The 16,014-nt window shown below is 42.2% G+C and overlaps 1 protein-coding gene across 2 annotated transcripts in view; it reads left to right on the top strand.

Annotated features, from left to right (window-relative positions):
- mib2 (MIB E3 ubiquitin protein ligase 2) overlaps window positions 1-14,707 on the top strand; it is a 49,058-nt gene extending 34,351 nt beyond the window's left edge. For both annotated transcript variants that reach the window (XM_028582449.1, XM_028582448.1), the window contains exons 14-19: window positions 6,408-6,534; window positions 6,682-6,939; window positions 9,432-9,610; window positions 9,852-10,045; window positions 10,264-10,329; window positions 11,938-14,707. In XM_028582449.1, the coding sequence (XP_028438250.1) occupies window positions 6,408-6,534; window positions 6,682-6,939; window positions 9,432-9,610; window positions 9,852-10,045; window positions 10,264-10,329; window positions 11,938-12,179 (1,066 nt within the window). In that variant the 3' untranslated portion in view covers window positions 12,180-14,707. The remainder of the gene's footprint in view (window positions 1-6,407; window positions 6,535-6,681; window positions 6,940-9,431; window positions 9,611-9,851; window positions 10,046-10,263; window positions 10,330-11,937) is intronic.
- The last annotated feature ends 1,307 nt before the right edge of the window (window positions 14,708-16,014 follow it).

Raw genomic sequence — 16,014 nt, 5'->3', positions numbered from 1 at the left:
GTCTTGAATCACATCGATGTAAGGAAGATCACTTCGCTAAGATCAAGAATATATATTTTTTTCCACCCGTTTGAAAAAAATAGGAAATCCCCTCACAGTACTAAGTTACTTATTATTCACACTGCTTCTTTGCTCCAGGGCTTTCATGACCTCATATGAACTTTCCTTCCAAATAAACCCAAAACAATGTAATGGAAAATTGTCCCTGGCTCTTTTTTAAGAGGTGCCATGAAGGAAAGGAAGCAGGAATGAAAAACACTAGCATCACCATACATTTCCTCCCTGAGGCATTGCCACTTCATTCAAGGTTTCAACTGGAGATTTTCATTTTATGTAATTTGATAGATAATATCTTTGAAATTTATATTCCAAAGAGTGGAAGACCTGTTATTGTCGTTAGTAAAGATTTGCAGGCTGTGAGTAGATTACCATAGCTTGGTCCTCTGGTTATTTGCCTGCAGACTCCACCATCTACTTATGCCAGTCTGTCAAATACTAAACTAGTAAAACATGACCGTAAGTCAATCCATTTTCTTGTCGAAGGAAAATTTTAAGTGCTAAATTGTGACCTACCAACTTCAACCCCCAGTGACCCACATTTCCTCATCACTCTTACAACCTGCCCCCTCACCGCTCATATTATACACAAGTCGAAAAAGATCCTACAGCAAATTTAATTATAGGACGGCCATGTACATGAGTGCCGTGGCTGGACAAATGTAGACTGAGCAAGGGGAAAAAAAGACAATAACTGCAAGTGAGAGAGGAAAAAGAACGGGAGTGGAGGCCGCAGTAGACAGTCATTTAATAAAAGTCCGATCTGTTCTGGCAAGTGTCATATGTGCAGTGCTGGGAGTTTAGGCTGCACTCTCCAGCACTCATTTAGCTTGACATCAGCCACTGCGCCAAATGTAGAGACACAGGATTTATAGTGTTCAGGATTGGCTTAGTTCACCAGTTCATTCGTATATCATCAGTAGGCCTATAGTACATTTATACAGTGCAGGAGCTGTGTTTGTTGTGCAATGTTTTCCTTGTTAGTTCTGGCTAAATTAAAAATTGTTACATACAATTTAAAGGCATTAGATTGATTGTTAACAAATGTCATCACACTTTATTTATCACCTATTAATTTTTGTGGAGTAAATTCAAAACTCTATATTTAGAATTTATAGGTACTAGTGCAGTGCCTGATTGCTTGATTCCCAGTATTTTTTTCCACAACTTTGTTTCAATCAGGCGTGGCTTGGCTGCGGCTCATCAAGAGATTAGGCGTTCGTCTAGACATCACACATCCAGGTAGCGATGCAGCTCAGCGCCTAGTGATGTGCCCCGGGCGAGGGAGGGAGCCCGGTTCAGCCTGCTGGGGAAGCTGCTACAGCGCGTAGCGATGTGCCCCGGGCAAGGGAGGGAGCCCGGTTCAGCCTGCTGGGGAAGCTGCTACAGCGCGTAGCGATGTGCCCCGGGCGAGGGAGGGAGCCCGGTTCAGCCTGCTGGGGAAGCTGCTACAGCGCGTAGCGATGTGCCCCGGGCAAGGGAGGGAGGAAGGGAGGGAGCTGGACTCAGCCTGCTAGCCAGCGGCCTCCCCAGCCTCTGCTCTTAAACAGCGCGTTTGTTTGTGCGTGGCATGCGGCATCTAAGACCTATCTTGGGGGGTGGGTGATATGGGAATGGGTATGGTATGGGCTCGGGAAAAGGACTCTTTATTTTATTCTCATTTATGTTGTATTACTATTGCACAATGTTTGAAACTATTGTCCTGACTTTATATAATAATAATAATAATAATAATAATAATAATAATAATAATAATAATAATAATAATAATGATGATAATAATAATAAAAAAACCTTGAACAAAAAAAAAAACGGCCAGAGAAAACGACGTACTGGAGAGCCCAAGAGCATGGGAATTCATCTAACATGTGTCTGTGTACGATTGTATTTGCATGTAGGGTAGACAGCAATCAGTTTTTGGCGGATAACCACTTTTTGGGCATATGACACGTTTTGGCATATGACGCCGGTTGCCGTTGAACCACAATCAATAAGCCTTCTAGCTCTAGGGATGCAGCAACTCCCCGCCATCGCTGCTGTACTGCGCATGTGGGGGGACCACACACACTCACATAGATTCCTCTAATTTATAGAGAGATTATGAATTTTCCTCCCTATGCTCTTTGCTGTTCATCAACTTTTTATTTACAGCTACCAAAGTACAATCTGTAGCTCTGCCTGGGATTTTCCCCTCTAGTTGGTCCATTGATAATTGCTTTACTGTCCTCCGCTTTGAAAGGAAAGATCATCCATAAAAGTAGAGTTTTTGTTTGATGGGACACTGTTTGGAGTTCCTGTGAGCAGCTGTGGCCCTTGATGTTTTTTTGTGACAGAAAGATGAGAATATTTTGTTTATTGGCATTTTCTTTTTTCTGAGGAAATGGAAAAAGAAGGCTAGAGGCCAAGTTCACAAACAGTCCTGGGAAAGAAAAGAAACAAGGCAAGCAGCCAGATTTCTTCTGGAGTTTTTCAGCTTGACAGAAGAGGCCAATGGATAGTTAGGATAGAATGGTTAGTCTGTTTACTGTAATTACTTGAAAGGTAAGAATATTTGCCTGAATTTCTCCCAGTTTCCTGTAATCTCACCTCCTCATAGCTTCTATGTTTTCCTCACTTTCACCAGATCCCTTTTGTTCCCCAACAGTTTATTCTATTCTTCCTATTTACTCCAGTCTTTCTGGAGTTACATTGTGCCTTTTGACAGTACAAAGTAAACTGTTTGTGACACAACAGATAGATTTCACAGTATTCTCACTCGTAGCTATACATGAAATCAAAATCCTTTTTATTTTTCATTTATTTTGTCACTTCCAGATTTAGAACTTGTCTTGGTACCTTTCTTTTGCTTTGATCAAGCTTTGATCAAGAAGCAAGTTTCAAACAAGCATGATACAAACTCCCGCAAATAACCAAACAATGACTCCAGTCTCCAGAAAAGTCATCGCCAGTGTGTCCGAGATGCCCTCTAGCTGTGTGAAGGAGTGTTTGTACAAAACTGCCCCAAAACGTCAGCTCAAGTCTGAATATTCATGAACACACAGGACTAACGATTATGGAAATAATGCAGAGAAATGAGGCGTAGTGGACACAAAGGTGACACAACTGACACTGCTGTGTCTACTTCAGATCTGCAAGGGTGAGCTCTTTGGCTAGCCAAGGTGCTCTGGAGCCAACTAAAAAGCAGGAATTTCCCTCTATCAATACCTTCAACGCACACATACACCCACAGAGCTGCATTGCGGGTACAAATGACCTCCAAGGCTCCGACACAATGTCTCCCCAACAGCCTTCATCCCTTTTAATACACCCAGCGGAGATCCCGACCATACTATACATGTACCAAAGCAGCCTAAGCTCTCAGCGGTCAAGCCCTCAGTAATGCATTTGAAATGCATCAGCACTCTACACTACTAGGGGCATTTTACAGCGTAATACAAACCTGATAACACTATCTAGACGCATCATTTAAAAACAGATGGGCAAAGATGGCTCATAATTAATGGCAGTGCATCTGTCATTCAGTCTGATGATTTTGTTACGTTTTCAAGGTTGTAGAATGACTAAAGTCGAGCTTCAGAAATAACTACATGATGAAGTAATCATTCATCAATCATCAATTTTAAGAAAAAAATATCATAAAAGGTAAAAAGAAATTGTAAATACAGTTTTTCTGTCAGTCATCTGTGCCCCAGCTGTAAAGTCTCAGTTTGGGTTGTATTTTTGCTTGAATATCACACGTATTGGTTACTCATTGGGTATGAATTGTATTGATGTTCTGCCGGATTTCTGCAATGTATTTACACCCTCTAGTTGTTTTCTCTATTAATAAGGAGCTGTCTGTCAGTTAAATGTGGAAGTCAAAAAGTATGTTAAAGGGAAACGCCCATTTTCAAAATAATTATACATATTATTCCTATTGTCCAAGACGGTCCAAAAATATTAGTAAACATGAACAGCTATCTCCCAAATCCAAAAAACTAGAGTGCTAAAACTCAAATGTGTAATGCCATCAAGTGTATAGTCTGGAACTGCTCCATAGACAATGAATTGGGAAAGATGTTATATATGACACTGAAAGCTAGCCTGGTCCTATCAGACTCTCGTACATTTCATTTGTCCAGAGAGTCTGGCCACTCTCCATTGAGAAGTGTTAACTTCCTTGAAGGCGGGTACTCTGTTTAAGTTTAAAACTATCACCCCCAACCGGGACTGCCAGACACCGCCTACCAAGAGCCTGGGTCTGTCCGAGGTTTCTTCCCAAGAGGGAGTTTTTCCTCGCCACTGTTGCACTGAATGCTTGCTCTTGGGGGAATTACTGGAATTGTTGGGTCTTTGTAAATTATAGAGTGTGGTCTAGACCTACTCTATCTGTAAAGTGTCTTGAGATAACTCTTGTTATGAATTGATACTATAAATAAAATTGAATTGAAATTGAATTGAATTGGATCTGCCCAGAGCTATTCTGGATCTGCCATAACCAATCGCTAACGTTTGGTTGTGACGTCGGCTTAGCATCGCTTGCATTGGCCTTAGCTAACTCCTTCACCACTAATGGAGCGAGCTGGAAAATCAAACTTTTCCCGAACCCCGTGGGGAGGAGGGCCACAACATCATGGCCACCAACAAAACTCAGCAAAGATTGTTCTTAACTTCTGGATATTCGGCAGCGTTGCCACAATGGACCCAATGGCTTTGCTCGCATCTTTCTCCGCCGCCGTTACGGAACTACAACTCAAACTAGCGCACAACCTCAATGTCATCGTTCTCAGCCACTCCCTCTGTTCGCTGATTCGACCGCCAAAGATTTGGCCGGAGAAAACCCAAGAATATACCGCAAACCCAGACGGTGTACTGAAGGAAAATTTCAATTGAGCGGATGTATGTAGGAGGGCGGAGCCAGGCTAACTGAAAGCACCCACGGGAATGTTTTGAGTATATGGGTACATTTTCTGTTTCAGATTTTCTGGTCTACAAAATCAGTCTCCCTTTCATTGTCTATGGAGCAGCTTCACACTTTGTACTTGATGACATCACAAGTTTGAGAGTTATTTCTCTGGTTTCTAGCTTTGAGAGAGAGTAGCTCATGTTCTGTCCAAGGCCATGGACATAACATAATGCAATTCTTAATTTAGGTGGCATTCCCCTTTCAGCTGGGAGCAAAAAGCATCCCTTGTGTGTTGTCCATCAGTCTCCTTCATTCTGATATATTGATCGATCTGAAAAACACCAGCCTTATCTATCAAACCTCAGCAACACCAGTGTTTCTAAATAGTGAAATCCAGCAGAGCTAACATTAAAATTAGCCTTACATTCATAGAAAGGTTGGGTCACATCGTGCCAAAGCCTTCATGGTGGCATGCCAGCTTCCTGGGTGCTCGCTATGGGCTGTCAGCTTCAATTTCACACGTCATAAAGCAGGCTCAGCTACAGAGCAGAGGACAGTGCAGCCCAGCCTCACACTGCAGCATCAGCCTACTTCCTGAATCACACAAAATAAGTTGTAATACTCTCACTTTACTGAATGTGGTGACATCCTTCAGAGAACTCCTCACATTAAAGATAACATTTTGTTATCTGACAAAACTAGATGGATGCCAAAACATGATGGGTAAAATGTTTGACCGGGAAAGATTTGAGCATAATGTTCTCAGTTGTGTCGAGCTGTGAGGTGTTGATAGTGATATTCTGTCCATATTATAGCACACTGTGGTTAAATACTGAATATGATGATGGCAAGCTACAAGGATAAAAGTGATCTACTATTATTTAAGGATTAAAGTAACAATTTACCTGTAACACTTTGGGTAGGGGAAGAAAGGGTTAGTTGTATATCAAGAGGTCAGTTGGCTCTGTTTAGTGAGAAGTGGCTGCCTGTTGTGCCTCATTGTTACCTTGTTAGATCGGCTTGTTAACCGTTGTACAAGCTGCTGCATCTCTGTCCATGCTTACGTCAAGTACACTGTGGCACAGGATGATATTCTGAGAGGTATATACTCGGTGTATATTGCAGCGGTGTTGTTGTATTTGCACTGTCACTGTGTCTCATCAGGTTCATGTATGTAATACTAAGCCTAAATCAAGATATGAGTATGAAAGTGGCTTCTTTAATATTTTATGTAGGAACACATTTAATAAGAGAATATTAATATTCGCCTCAACAACCACTATCAGAATCCTTTTTCCTACTACTGGGCACGAGGTAGTTGTGGTAACAGCAACATTCAGCAGCCGGACATTTTTTAAAGGGAGGACTAGTACAGTAAAAAGCACTGGAGCAACTATTACAGATACAGCCATGAGCCTTGAGGAGTGTGGTCAATTGAGTCTTGTGTTGTTTGTCCTGGCGGCAGGGCCACAGAGAAGATCCTGGCCAGAGCGCGGCAGCTGGTAGATGTAAAGAAGGAGGACGGCTTCTCTGCGCTGCATCTGGCCTCCCTCAACAACCACCGCGATGTCGCTGAGATCCTCATCAAGGAGGTAAGCTGAAGACAGTAACACATCAGAGTCCTTTTTAAAATGGTTTTGCTGCTGTGCAAAAATGCATAGATTAATACAGAACAGGCGTTTCAGTACAGTATGCAACCACCATAGTTTTATACATTTCATTCACCTCCTCTTCCACAGGGACGCTGCGACATCAACATCCGCAACAACCGGAACCAGACGGCGCTGCAGCTGGCGGTGACGCAGGGCCACATCGACCTGGTGCAGCTGCTGGTGTCCGAGGGCGCCGACGTCAACATGGAGGACGAGGACGGTGACACGGCCATGCACGTTGCCCTCCTCCGCCCGCAGCTGGCCAATGTTATGCTAAGTCCCGCTGTGGGAACCAGCAGCACAGAGGAGAGCAACGAGGGTTGCTCCACATCGCTCTACTGCAGGGTGAGAACAAACAGGGAGGTGGCATGTTGTTTATTTGTTCTTTGAACTTGTTACTTATTTTCCATTTTAAAGTATTGTTTATTCTAAGGGGAGCAACTAGAGTTGGATTTTTTTTTGTCTGGTTTAGGGGAGAAATGATTAAAAAGCTCAAACTGGCAGATTTTCTTCTGTTAAAGTAGTGATAATATATGTACACATGAAGAAAATAAGGTTCACTAGTTTACTTCACAAAGCATGCTGACGATATGGCTGCCTACACTTACAGGCCACAGCAAATAGTGTATGTTTTATTTATTCATTCAGGATATTTAATTATGATATTATTATATATGTGATATTATTTTGTGATTATTCACATTACTCACCTCATAATAGGAGGGAGTTATATTGAAACGACAGCTGTTGTGTGATGCATTACCACTGAACCACTTCTGGGTATTGTTAGGACTGAATGAGCTGAAGAAAGACAACACAACTTTCAAAAGATGTGAACACAATGAAAAGACGTGAAATAACGTCTAAATACTTGAGACTGGAGAGAGTGTAAACAAAAACAGAAGAATGGTTACTAAAGAGATGGTTAAGCAAATAAAGGACCAAAGGAAGACTACATGAAACACTCAAAGAGGATTAAATATAGATGGAATGATGGGTAAATAGGCACCAAAAGGCAGGTAGATTAAGACTAAAAGTGGGAAAAAAGGATGAATGCATGCAGTTTCAACAGACTCATAGCAAGGTAAATAAAGACTTGATGGATAAGGACGGACCTAATATTGAAGCAGGTAGGGAATGGTAAACAAAAGCAGAGGGAAGGAATGTAAAGTTCTTTGTTTAGTCTACAGCACATGTGTCAAACTCAAGGCCCGCGGGCCAAATTCGGCCCCTTGCAGATGTATATCAATTTGGGTTCACAATACATTTTGGCCTGCCTAGTTGTGCGCCAAACCAAAAACACAGGAAAGTGTTTATTTAAACTGCAATTAACTGACATTCAAAGCAGAATTTGGCAGATTTGCCGACTCTGAGACTCAGAAATTCCCACAGAATTTTCAGGCTGTGAAACAGGTTGAGGTTAAAAAAATAGTTTTGCTTGATTTGCTAAATTCTATGATGGCTAAGGAACTCTTTTGATGACTTGTGTAGGGCTTTATGTCAACATAAATGTGACAAAAAGCGTAAAAAAAATGTCGTAAAAAGCAACAAATTTACAAAAAGATGACAAATGTCTGAGAAAGCCATAAAAACGTTGGAACAAAAATTAGGGAAAAAAGTTACCAAAATGTTTTTAAAAAAGTGACCTGCAGTAACAAAATCACGTCAATAAACCCTACATGTCTGGCCCTCGGTGTGATTCTCTTTTTCCAGTGTGGCCCTCTGGGAAAATGAGTTTGACACCCATGGTCTACGGGGTTGATTTAGTCTTAGTGTTTTTGTTGCAACCAACTCCTGAGGGAAATATCTGGTTCTTTAGCTGCTAAATGCGCCACTATGTTTACCAGCTAGCTGCTAACTGTGTCTGTCTGCTGTTTGGTGCTGAGCAGGTAGCGGACACTGGTGCTTTTTCGCAGTGAAGTTGTGGGTCATAAAACCAAAACAATGAGCTGAAAGATACTAAAATGCTTTGTAGAGCTGAGGGGAACTGCAGAGTTAGGTGGTAATTCTCTGTGGAGTTATCACTATGAGCGACACCTCTCACTTACAGTATATTTAGTTATCTAACCCATTGCTAATTGAAAAAAAGTATTCATTAGAGCTGCTTTAAACACCTGCAATGTAACATTGTAACTGTATCCACCTGCTGCTGAAGATCAGAATTATAATGTCACAGCATCCCTTTTAATCTCCGTCACGCTTGTCAGAGAGCCATTTACTCACAAGAAGTAGTTTAATATTCCTCGTTAAGAGACCTTGACACCATGCTTTGTGCAGCACTTTTTATATGACTGTTACATCAGTTGTTGTTAATATCATTGCACCAATGAAGAACGTCCTTTCCAGTCTACATGACCGCAAACACTGCAGCTCCACTCAACATCCTGGGCACCTGCCAAGCCCACGCGCACAAACACACACACACACACACACACACACACACACACACACACACACACACACACACACACACACACAAAACCATGAAGGTGGCTAGACTTAAGTGCTCAGGGCTGTTTTGGCCATTATTGTTAGCAGATGAGTCATTGGGGGAGTTCTTCAGTGCTGATTACATTTGGGTTTATGTATCAGCCTTAGCTGGATCGCACTGGTGTTTACCTCCATTTCCTTTTTTTTGTGCTCACTATAATCTCTGTCCTTGACTAAGTTTTTAATGTATTCTCAACTACTATTTCCACAAGATCCGTTCTTAGCCTTAGTGAGAGTATGTGTGTTTGTGGAGGTCTACCTCAAAATCGTGTTTGTTTTGACTGCAACTTCTCTCTTGTTCGGTCTTTCCCCTCCTCTCTCCCCATTGTCATCCTGTGTATCCACAGCTGAGCACTTCAGGTCTTCTGGGGAATATCGAGCTGAGTGTTGGCGCAGCTATCGCTTGTTTTCTAGCGCAGGAAGGGGCCGACATTAACTACGCCAACCACAAGGGAAAGAGTCCCCTGGACCTGGTGGCAGACAGCACCATTCTGCAGCTCATCAAGAGCTTTTCTGAGAAACACAGGTAGATGTCTGTAAAAGCAGTGCCAACATCCATAATGCCTTTGGATAATAATATTACTAAATAGGTTGGATTGATAAACCAAAGACTCTATTTTTAACGCCATGTTCATACTGCTGTGTTTAAAACTGCTGATGCCTTTTCTTTTTTACATGCAAATGAACTAGAATGTATAGAGGAACAGAAATCCACTGCTACAGAAAAAAGCTTTAGTGATGAAACACTGCTGTGTGCTGTCTATCAGGTTGCAGCGTCTGCAGGCCATCACTTGTGGACAGGGCCTGAGCAGCGCCAGCCTGCGGCGGGTCCACACTACGCCCAACACCATGACCAACCTGGTTCTTCCCACACCGCCGGGGCCCAGCGAATGCCTCATCTGCTCCGAGCTGGCTCTGCTGGTTCTCTTCTGCCCCTGCCAGCACAGCGTGGCCTGTGAAGGTAGGTGGAGACTAGAGTTAGTGGAGGACTCTGTGATGGCCATCATTGATGAAGCCAATGGCAGCAAAGGGCCACACTGTTATCAATAGGCAGATACAATAACTGGTTTGTGTGTTAAATAACGTGGACAAATTATTTATACTGTAGGTGCATTATTTGTTGTATTCTCTTTGTATCGCTTCTGTATCTCTTTGCTGACCTTATCCTTGTCTAAACAGAGTGTGCCCATCGAATGAAGAAATGCATCAAATGCCAAGTCACAATCACAAAGAAAATTAGACAAGGTAAGAAGAATCCTCTTTTTCTTGTTATCTGGGATATGTTATTAGGTAAAGGACAAAAACAATTAAGGTCTTCTATAAGTATATACTCCTGTTTGGGACAGAAATATCTCTTTGTCCAACATAATGATGAGCCTAATAGTGACTAAACAGCTTTTATTTTTGGGTTTGTTTGTTTGTTTGTTTGTTTTTTAAAAACAGCAACCTTTTTAATGTTATAATTTATCTGCATTTCTTTTTCTAAATTTTGCTTTCAGTGTTGCAATTGATTGTTGCCTTAATGTTCGTTCATGAGTTTGAATGATTTCAAAGTCCCATATGCACTGTGCACTTTTTGTGTGAACATCCCAGGACTTCTGTGTTAGAAGTCTTGAGTGGTCGATTAAAGCAAGCCACCAATGACATTGTCAGACATTTTGAGTCATGCTATATCCATGGTCAGTTGCTGTATATGCCAGTCCCTCCAGGATTTCGTGGCCTTTTTTTGAGATTGTTGCGGCCCAAAATGCCGGATCTTTGCGGGAGCTTTTGTAAAACATTTCGATAAAAGTTGCAATGTCTTTTGTATGTTTGTTGCAGCAAAGTTGCGGGAGACAGTGAAAGTTGCAAAAAAAGTTGCCTTTTTTTTTGTATAGTTCTTTAAAAATAAAAAGGAAACTTGTTTCGGGGAGAATAAAACCATCCTAATTTTCCTAGTAACCTTACCAAAAAGGTTCAGGATGCTGCAAATGTTGGTATGATATGAAAATGGCTGGTGGATTTAAGACAATAAATTATAATTTATTGAATGAATATGTGTCAGTGGCTTGTTGATCTTTACATTGTTAGTTAATGTCCTATCCTGACCTGGGACACACATTCATACGGTTTGATAAAGAACTTATTGGACTTTAACTTATCATTGCACTTACAATAAAGAGCATAGCTGTCCTCAATTAAGGTCATCGTGTCGTCTCATCTCCGGTTTTTCCTGCATCCACCGTGTGTGTTTGTGTGTGCGCGTGTCAGTAGCGGGGGGGGAACTGTATGAGCAGCAGCCCCCGCCCGCTGCAGACAGCCGACAGGATTGAAACAGCAGCCGCTTCAGCGACTTTATGGTGAAAAATGTTACAGCGTACATTGATGTTAAAATGTATACAGGTTGGCAAGACGGTCTGAAATCTTTTTTGTTGTACGTTTTGTTGGTAAATGTGAGATGTTCAAGTCTTGTCTTCATATCGGAAACAAGCTCTCTCTCACTCCCGCTTGGTCAGTGGTACTCAGAGTCACATTATACTGACGTAAAGTCTGGCACGTGGGACTGCTGGGATTGGTTGAAGTCGCGGGAAACTCATTTGCGGAAAGGTTGCGGTGATTGGTCCAAATTGCGAGTCGCACCAATGTCACGGTGATTGGTTGAATTTGCGTGAACTGGTGCGATCGCGACATCGCGAAATCCTGGAGGGACTGATATGCAGCCTTATTATCTTTGAACACCAGGACAGTCTCATCTTGCACGGCTTTCATACATTTGACTTCTATTAACATCAGAAAACAATAACCTACAGTTATTGTCTAAGTCTTTAAACTCAGTTCTTCATTGGTTTAACATCATCCATGTTTGGTCCACAGACCAAACGGAGGTGGACTGCAGCCCCGGCACCGAGAACTCAGAGCAGCACAACCTGCTGGAGCAGTTGCAGTCTCGCTACCGTCAGATGGAGGAGCGAATCACCTGCCCCATCTGCATAGACAACCACATCAAGCTGGTCTTCCAGTGCGGACACGCCTCCTGCATCGACTGCAGCGCCGCGCTCAAGACCTGCCCGATCTGTCGGCAGACCATCCGCGAGCGCATCCAGTTATTCGTCTGAGCTTTTCTGTCCTCTCAGCTCTTAAAACCCCCAAAAGGATGTCGGAGGGGGCTGGAGAGAAGTGGGGGTGGGCAGCTGTTACAGTACCTTTGAAGACCCAGTGACCGATATCTGCCTGTCACACCCTCATTCTCATCCCTCCCCCCACCCCACCCATTGTCGAATACTCACTCAGCCCATAGGTTTCTTTATCATAAGACGCTGTGTAACATCGCTGAGAGTCCACTGTCTGTTACATTTTGAGTAGTTTCCCTCTTGAGCAGTGCAGTCAGAAACCTGACGATAACCTGAACTTTATTTTCGGCGTCAGAACTGATGTTCCACCGAGACCAACGGGAAGCAGACGAGGCGAAGTTGTGAGGTAATGCTGCCACTTTAAGTACTTTGATGGTAAGCTGGGAGAAAAAGGCCCCCCACCTATTCTTTTCTTCATTCCCACTCAGCCTCCACCTCGTGTAATCCATCCTATCTTTGCTGCTTTAAGTGGATGTCTGTTACCCATCATCCTCTCTGGCTGTCTGGCCTCTTCTGTTTACAAGGCTGCACAGAATCAATCCCCATTTTCTCGCCCCTCAGCCTGTCCTGTAAATTATGTTTGCTCTCATTTGTACCAGTCTCTTAATAATCAGTGTTAGTCTCTGCAGAGGGAGTTGGTATAACTAAAGGCTCTCTATATAGTCCCCAACCACTTGCCTGTATGCAAGGGGAAATACACACTATATATGCATGAATATATGCATATTGTTAAGCTGAAAACGACTGTGTTGTCATGGGTGATTTGTCGTCGTTGTTTTATTTTTCTCTGGTTACATTTGTGGTTTTTAATGTACCGATCAGTACAGGTTTTTATTTATGTGTGAAAGGTGGTATTACTTAGTAATGTCCTTTTTTTTTTCCAGTTGGTGTTTTTGTTTCTACTGAACTTCACCCCAAGCCTATGTCCTCTACTCAGGGTATCAAATCATTGAAAACACTTGTGATATCCATAACAGGTTAAAGAGCCCCCACCCCCCAACCCCCTCACACACACACACACACACACACACACACACACACACACACACACACACACACACACACACACACACACACACCATTACAGAGCTACAGTGTACAGACACTGAAAGACAAGATTATTAATAAAGTTGTGCATAGTGAGTGTCTCACAATTCACTTTATCAACCTTTTAAAATGTCATTCTCATTAGTGAAATTAATGTTTGCAAAAATAGTTTGAGTAAAAAAGCAGAAGCAGCAGTCAGCTTAAAAGCATTGTGTTGGTCAGCCTGTTTGTGTCTGAAGACCACGGTCTGTCTGTCATCTAACTGGTGTAGAGACCCCAACAAGCAGCGGATACTCGTGTTTTGTTATTCGTCCACCAGATCTATTGTATAATATAGAATCAGAAGGGCAAAAACATGACATTGTTGTGTTGCACCTCTAGTTCCACGTCTACCTTCCCAATGGAGTCCTTTCAGAAGAAACCCGTTTTCTTCTGGATTGTACATCACCTTCATCCTTTTTTAATGTTTTGGTGTGTTGTGTTTTCTTGAAGGGCTTATGCATATGAGAAAAAAAAAATCCTATCTATTTTAATCGTTATTTAATTTAATTTTCTATAATAAACTTCCAGAGACAGGAGTTTCTTTGTCTTCATTAGATCCCAAAGTTTGGGAGAGCCAATGTTAAAGATGTACATTTGAATGTCGGGGAAGAAAAATGTATCCTGTCTCACTCTGCCTTTTTTATGTGTAAAGAAAAAAAAGATGTAAGAGAAGGAGCTGAAGAGACTGAGCCGCGTTTACCACAAGTTTTACTTTGAGGAAAGAACTTTTACATCTGTGCCAAATTGCATGAGGATGTGCATGGGCATGCACGCCCGAATTTATCTAGACGCACTATGCTAAACCCCTCAAAGCTCAAGTGAGGGTTCAATTATTCCAGCAGTGTGAAGTAAACTAAAAGCAAACATTCACATTTTATTTTCTTCAAAATAAGAAGTGTTCTCTCAGCACACTTGGTTACTGGTGTTAGAAGTTGAGCTAATGGTGTTAGCCTCTAACTTTAGTTATAGTGCTCTCTCATGTTCTCAGTGACGAGTGAAACAACACTTCTAAAATATTATCAGTCCCATATTGTTTGGAGCTTTTTACAAGTATATATATTTGTATTTTGTGAAACATTATCAATCAAGGGACAAGTTTCTTACAGAAATTTCAACATTTTAAGGATTGTCCATTGGTGTTCTATGTTGATGGGTTTACAGGCAAAGGCAATAAAGTTTTAGAAAAATGGGGAATATGTTTGAATTCTTTTTTTCTCCCCCTTAAAGAGGTCGCTGTGAGGGCGGGAAACAATTTCTGTATAAAAACACTATCAAAGCAGCAAATGTTATTATTGGTGTTTGTACAGTTCAGCTCTTGGAGTTATGATGTTGGCCTTACTGTCCATTCCTCCTCTGTTGATGTTTTTTCAGTTTTATTCTGTACAAAAATATTTTGCAATAAATATGGAACTGTTTTCTAAGGACTTGGTGTAGATTGCTTTTTGTGTTTTTAATTATTCAACTTTTTTAGCATCTGAAGGGAAATTGTCTCCTAGATGTAGCCCTACTGCAGACGGGTGAAGTGATCCCAGTGTGATCCCAAGCTAACCCAAACCAAAAGGATGCAGAGTTAGCTAATTAACTCCTAACAAGTAGCTAGCTAAGCGTTGAGTTTCATAAATTTCTACCACAGCTAATGTAGTAGGGATGGGCATTTTCAGTAATTTCTACATTCATGTGCTTGCATTACAGTTGCATTGCAGTACTCAAGTTAGTAACTCGCAAAAAAAATTGAGACAGCCGGGGAAGTGATCCCGACTAGTGCTAACGGCAGCATGCTAACACACGTTAGCTAACAGCTAACGTTACCGGAGGACCCAGGCGAGCCACGGCTGCTTACAACCACCGTGACGGACATATGACAGAAACCGCAAGTTTGACTTCCTCATAATGGAAACATGCAATTTAACTTTGGCAAAACAACCGTGTAACGTTAGCCTAAATTGTTGGATTGGGACACAGTATATGCTCTCTACAGGTCGCTCTGCAATGTATAACGTTATGTTATGGAATCTTCTTGTTGCTAACATTAGGCTACCGTCGCCAGCTTCAACGTTATAATATGTTGGACAGTATGATTCCCATTTTCTTACAAACCCGCATGCAACCATAATGTGTAATACAGTGTTATACATAGACAAGCTGTATAACAGGGTCTGGAAAATAGTAGTACCGAAAGTCTCCCCCCTGCCGAAATTCTTCCCCCACTTCTGTTCAGCGGCTGCAGCCGACAGATGGCGACTGAGACCTGGGTACAGCGGCTGTTGCAGTGCCGTTAAGCAGAGAAAGGGCGGGTGTCAGTCGGGCACAAAACTCTGCAAGGTAATGGTGTTTTTTTTTAGCGGTCGTTATGTTTAGCCTATAAAAGGTGACTTTTATAACCGCAAACGTAGCAGCATCTAGCAACTCCTCTTCTCCGCTTTCTCCACCGCTGCGCTGTGGAGGAATGTCTGGCAATGCGAGACTAGCATCTAGCTAACATTGTCATTGTGGGATGTTGGCCGGGGGAGGAGTGGCTTAACGTGGGTTGAGCTAGACGTTTGACTCCGCACACTTGCCTAATAGCAACTGGAGGAAGAATGTGTGTCAAGAATGTGTGTCTGAGGGAAAAACATAGGACTCGCGTCCCCCATAGACCGGGGTTCTTTTCCCGCGAGTCACGTTTGCTTTCCCCATTCTTCTTTTCCTTAAATGTCCCATGACGCGGTGCTCTTTGGATGCTTTTTTATAG

The sequence above is a fragment of the Perca flavescens genome, chromosome 7, assembly GCF_004354835.1.
Source record: "Perca flavescens isolate YP-PL-M2 chromosome 7, PFLA_1.0, whole genome shotgun sequence".
Classification (NCBI taxonomy): Eukaryota; Metazoa; Chordata; class Actinopteri; order Perciformes; family Percidae; genus Perca; species Perca flavescens.
The sequence above is the reverse complement of the archived record's forward strand: the minus strand, read 5'-3'. Positions and strand labels throughout refer to the sequence as shown.